The following is a 5,833-nucleotide window of genomic DNA, read 5'->3' on the forward strand; positions in this document are numbered from 1 at the left end:
AACTTGATCAAAACTCAGAATCCGTCTACCCACTCGACCCAATCGACCAACCTCGACTGAAACCCTAAACCCTAAACAAAACTCTAAACCAAACCCCAAACACACCACTCGACCACTCGACCCAAACCCCAAACACCACCATTCGACCCAAAATCGAACAACTACCACCCACTCGATCCAAACATAAAAATCGACTACACACATTACAATCTTGTCCACTCAACCCACTCACCACCCTACTCGATCTAAAGTTAAAAACTCACCACAAACACATTACATATTAATAAAATCAAATTGATTGTCTTTAATTTCAAACAAATCACATATCATTTAACCATATCTTCTACCAAATTCTCCAACATATGGAAATCTGTTTTGTTTTTTTCTTCCACGTCTTCTCTTGATCACAGGTGGCAGTACTAACATATCATCAAGTGGTCACTCGTTCTAATTCAGAACAGGATAAATTGGTTCAGAATAGGCTAATGACCATATCATAACAGAATAATAATATGAGCACAAGGAATAAAAATTAACATCACAAAAGTAACTCACTGTAATTGCATGAGAACATGGAATCTTGTCAATATCAAATTCTCTACAAGTACATCTCTTCTAATTCCAAAGCCACAATGTCATTGTTTGTAGCACTTCAAACATCGAATTCAAGATAGCCCAGCTCATAAACTTGATGTCTCCGACAAATATTAAACCTTTCACGCAGAATCGTCTCAAGAGTTGGAGTGAAATTTGTTGTTGATGCGACAGATGCATTTCAATACCTTGAAAACCAAGATGTAGTCAATGTCTGCGAAGAATTTAGTAGTGCAATGTCTTCATGCAATCTTGCATTTATTAATACAACATCATTTGTTGTCATAATGTTATACCAAGATCTTGTGCTATATTCTCGAGTCTATCGATCCAATAGATCATTTTCATCCAAAAACTTTGCAGCATCAGGATATATTTTCTTAAATTTTTCGCACTCCAAGTCAAAGTCGGTTTGCTTATAGATTTTTGCTAACCGCATAAACATTTCGGTATAACCCTTCTTTTTACAACGAATTTTCATATTTTGCGACAAGTGTCATATACAATGACCATGATGTGCATTTTTGTAAACATCGGCAACTGCAGCAATGGTGTCCGGATGTCTGTCTGAGATAATCACCAACTCTTCCTCATCAACGACTACTTCCAAGAGCTTCGTCAAAAACCAACTCCATAAATTAATGGATTCTACATCAACAACAGCCCAAGACAAAGGATATTGATGAAAATCTCCATCTTGTGCTGAGACCACAAGTAAAGTACTGTCGTACTTTCCTTTCAACCATGTATCATCAATAGATACGACTTTTCTCATATATCTATATCCTTTTGCACATGCGTCATATGCTAAAAACAAATACTTCAATCTATTATGCTCATCTACTACTAAATCTATTATACTACAAGGTTCATTCTCTCGACCATTTTCAATATAAAAGTAGAAGAGCAAAACTTCTTTCAGGATCATCTCTGAAGATATCATGAGCGAGTTGTTTGCCTTTCAAGGCTTTGTAATAGGCGATGTCAACCCCCTTTTTCCGTATCATTGTCATAATAGATTTTGGTTGAAGTGTTTTCTGTTGTCCCCTAAATTTCTCTACCAACATATCACAGACGACAGATGAGCTGGCTTGTCGATGCCTTTTACGCATTCCTATCAAGTCATAATTGTGTGTGTTGCAATATGTATGAATCACAAAATCTGTTGAGTTCTCATGTTTTGAAGCTCAAATTCTCCGGCTGCAACATTTAGTCACACAACGAATCGAATAGATATTTCGAGAAGATTTAACACTTTCAAACTCAAAAGACGAGTTCAAAGTAATTTTGAATAACACTTCCTTCACTTCGGTCTTACTTGAAAATTTTTGACCAAAAAATAAGTTGGAACCATCTGTAAATAAATATGTATCATTGTTAGCTTGAACATGAGTCTCAGTATCATAAGCTACACTGATGTGGTGGATGTTGACATCATTGTCATCCACATGCACTGCATCTATATCCTCCACATCATTTTATGTGCTTCTCACATCATTCTCTTCTATATTTTCAGTTGAAGTATTTATATCTTCTAATACATCATTATTGGTACAATGGTCATTTGAGACAAAATTTCTTTCAAAATAGTGATCATACATGTTTGTTTCATCATCGACACAGTCATCATCCAAATGAGTCACATTTAAATCCAGTGACATGATATTTTCACTTTCAACAATATCAAGAGAAACAACACTGAGTTCAAATTCGACATGAAGAACTGGTCTTTCTTTTGCACATCCAAAATATAAGTATGCTTTCAAATTATTATCATCCTCAATATAAATTAGACGAATTTTGCAATGATTCACATCAGAAAGATAACTTAATTTCAATTTTTTTGTGCCAACTAGATTCATAATTCTGTATATCTCACTTTCTATATATTCCATAGCACAAAGTATCAAAAACCAAAGGAATCGCTGCCCACTTACCACTCGGCCATGAACGCCATTTAAATATATTATCTTCTTTAATTTCTCATTCGTCGTTATACTCAAAGAGAATAACGGTTGGCATAACCTACAAAATATAGTTAAGAATATTATATTATAGACAACATTATTTATTTAAAAGAACATGTTATGTGAAAGAGATGAGTGCTTTATAGTGTTGCAGCGCCTGAATTTGCAAAGCTAGGCGCTAAGATCACAATATACAACACTCGACCCATGAGTTACAACATATTCACATCACTCGACCCATGAATTGCAAGCTCATCCAACACATTTGCAACCTCGACCAACACATCACTCACGACCCACACATCACTCAACCAACACATCACTCCATCAACACATCACTCGACCCACACACACGAGGTGTGAAGAGCTCGACCCACTCTTCACACCTGGGTCGAGGTGTGACGTTCACCTCGACCCACCCCTGGGTGGGTCGAGGTGGAGAGATGGGAAAGCTCGACCCACACACAGCCCACACGTGCTCGACCAACACACGACCCAAATCCAGCACACACGATCGACCCACACCAACACACTCCATCCACCTGCTCGACCCACACAATCAACCCATACTACGTTGCTGGACTGTAAATACTCATACTAACTCCACCCACAAAAATTCTAACAAAAAACAATCAGAATTAAACCGAAACAAATCTAGTTACTACAACATAACATTCGAGTATATACTTACTTCTCTTACAAATCTTCAAATTTTCAAATGATTTTTGATTATTTTGCTATGATGAACACAAAAATAACTAAATGAAACCTGAAATCCGACAAAGAACAATATCAATTAAAAAATATTTTTTTAAAAAGTAGAATCTAAATAACTAATTAATAAGCTAATAAATGAGCTCACCTAACTAAAAACAGTCAACTCTTTTTTCTCGATTTAAAAAAATCAAAATCTCTTTTATTTAATTAAATTTAAAATGGCTCATATATTTTTTATTAACCCCCAACTCTAGCATGTAATATAAACTAAGATATATAATAATTATTTATACTTTCATTTTCAAATTATAGGTAGATATGATCCACGACTTGTGCTAGTTTATTTCGTGGCGTACTTCGAAAATGGTTTAAGAATTGGATACACTAACAAAGTAACAAAAGGTGTTAACACAAAGGCTACTAGGTAAGAATACTGTACTTGTAACCGAGTTATTCATAATTTCCTCCAACTACCAATATGGATCCTCTACAGTAACATGTATAATGTACTGTCATTTGAGATGCTGTGGCAAGTATTTCACATTTCTAAAATTGTAAGAAAGGCACATTAAATATTATCATTTCAAGCACCCCAAAAGAATATTAGCTATCAAGGAAGTGATCGAAAACAAAATTTCTTCTGGCCAAATACTATGGAACTTGTCAAATTCAAGCTAAAAGATTTTATATTGCTCTATACATATCAATATCACTTTGCCTTATCTACCATTCTAAACAAGTTCGGATTCAAAACATTGCATCAATAATGTCTATTGGCATATTTAAATGATGCATAATGTTATGTCTGTGTACCCAATCTGCGCCATTTGAAGTAAAACATGCTGTGAAAAGAATCTGAAAGATAGGATATGGGAGCAGAAAAATTTTATCATTGAAAAAAACATCAGAAACCAATGAGGACCGGTGGAAACACATTTCTGAGCAACAAAACATGAAGTTGATCTTGATTGCTCGCGCATTTTTACATGATCACTAGTGGCACCACACCACGCTTGTGATCATCCCTCGGTTGTGTCCCGGTTCACAAACGAAAGGTTCTCATGTCACAGGCAGTTGCAAGAAGATGTTCAAGTCAACAAATTAAGATGATATTTAATAAGAAAACTATCAAATCACCAGACCGTTTGACAAGTTTTCTATTACGAGGGGAAAAAATTCCCCCCATAATGCTACTGATTATGGTTAATGAAGGATCAATAAAAAAACGAGCAGTTTCTAAGTTGAATACCACATTCAGATCATAAACAGATAAAGGAACTTGTATGCAAGATTCCGATAGTATTTTATTGAACTAGGCCATCATTCAGCTAATCAAACTATGTCATCATTTCGGTGGGGGAAACATATGTACAAACACACAAGAAAAGATTAAAGAAAAAGAAACTAATATCAAATAAATTCAGGACTTACCAATACTAATTCTTTAGCAGAAAAGGACCATAAATTTCTACCCTTTTTAGCATTCACCACAGAAAAACTTTACCAATGAGAATTGCCTTGCTCAAAACCAATCGGCCAAAGCCTCTTCCAGGTATCATCAGCACTGATACTTGAACAGGGTAAACCAGAAGCCAAATCTACCCCAGTTCGGCAAATGGGGCAATTGGGCCTCTTCCGAATCCACCTATCCACACATTTCGCGTGAAACAAGTGCTTGCAAACAGGAAGGCTGCTGCAATTGTCTCCTTCTTGAAAAGAATCCAAGCAAATTGCACAGTCTCTGGTTCTTTGAAGAGCTGCAGCACTATAAACTACGTTTACGAGTTGGGCCTGTATATGAGGTGAGTCGAAGGCATAGGTGGTAGGGAATAGGATGGAACGGGAGGCGGGGTCAGTGGGGTGGAAGAAGCGGGTGCAGCGGCGGTGGAAGGTGTTGGACACGAAGAGGAAGTGCAAGAGGACGATGGCAGCAAAGCCCAAGAAGAAGAGAAAGATGGAGAATATAACCACCATAATTACACATTTCAGGAGGAAGAGGAAGAATTTTCTCAAATTTGTACTCCTAACTCCCGGCGGTTCGCCAAGGCCATGGGCGGACGTTGGCATTAGGGCCGGCTTTTTGGGAATTCCGGTGACCAAAACAAGAAAATGGGCGAGGGATGGGCCGACTCAGATCTTGATAGTTCAATTTAGTCAGCTGTCCTCTTTGACCCATATTAGAAAATCGAATATTCTTATGATCTATCGATAAAATTTGTGTGAAACAATTTCACGGGTCGTATTTATAATACGGGTCTCTTATTTGAGTAATTCATGAAAAGTATTACTTTTTATGCTAGGAGTATTACTTTTTATTGAGAATATTTGTAGGGTTGACCGTCTCACAAATTAAGACTTGTGAGACGGTCTCACATAAGACGCACTCATAAACTAATTAATTGAATTATTTGATTAACTGCTATAAATTTTATTTATAATATATATTTATTATGGTGAATAGATCATTTAGAAGAAAATTATTTAAAATTCAGATTATAATAAGAATAATCCATATTCGTGAGCTACTTTCCCACACGAGTCAGAAAAAATAATAT

At 36.2% G+C, this 5,833-nt stretch overlaps 1 protein-coding gene across 2 annotated transcripts; it reads right to left on the minus strand.

Annotated features, from left to right (window-relative positions):
* Positions 1-221: 221 nt before the first annotated feature.
* Positions 222-5,431, minus strand: LOC140803020 (RING-H2 finger protein ATL57-like). Of its 2 annotated transcripts, none has more exons than XM_073158695.1 (2): positions 4,710-5,431; positions 222-447 (listed from the first exon to the last, which is right to left on the minus strand). In XM_073158695.1, exon 1 carries the CDS (start codon positions 5,343-5,345, stop codon positions 4,779-4,781), a length of 567 nt encoding a protein of 188 aa, XP_073014796.1. In that variant the 5' UTR covers positions 5,346-5,431; the 3' UTR covers positions 222-447; positions 4,710-4,778. The 2 variants fall into 2 exon arrangements, with proteins under 2 accessions (XP_073014796.1, XP_073014795.1); XM_073158694.1 differs by lacking the exon at positions 222-447 and adding an exon at positions 489-2,619.
* Positions 5,432-5,833: the final 402 nt, after the last annotated feature.

Source organism: Primulina eburnea, chromosome 10 (assembly GCF_022965805.1).
Source record: "Primulina eburnea isolate SZY01 chromosome 10, ASM2296580v1, whole genome shotgun sequence".
Lineage (NCBI taxonomy): Eukaryota > Viridiplantae > Streptophyta > Magnoliopsida > Lamiales > Gesneriaceae > Primulina > Primulina eburnea.

What these genes read in the sequence shown, in the direction of transcription:
- LOC140803020 (XM_073158695.1), bottom strand. Translation starts at nt 5,345, where the DNA reads ATGCCAACGTCCGCCCATGGCCTTGGCGAACCGCCGGGAGTTAGGAGT.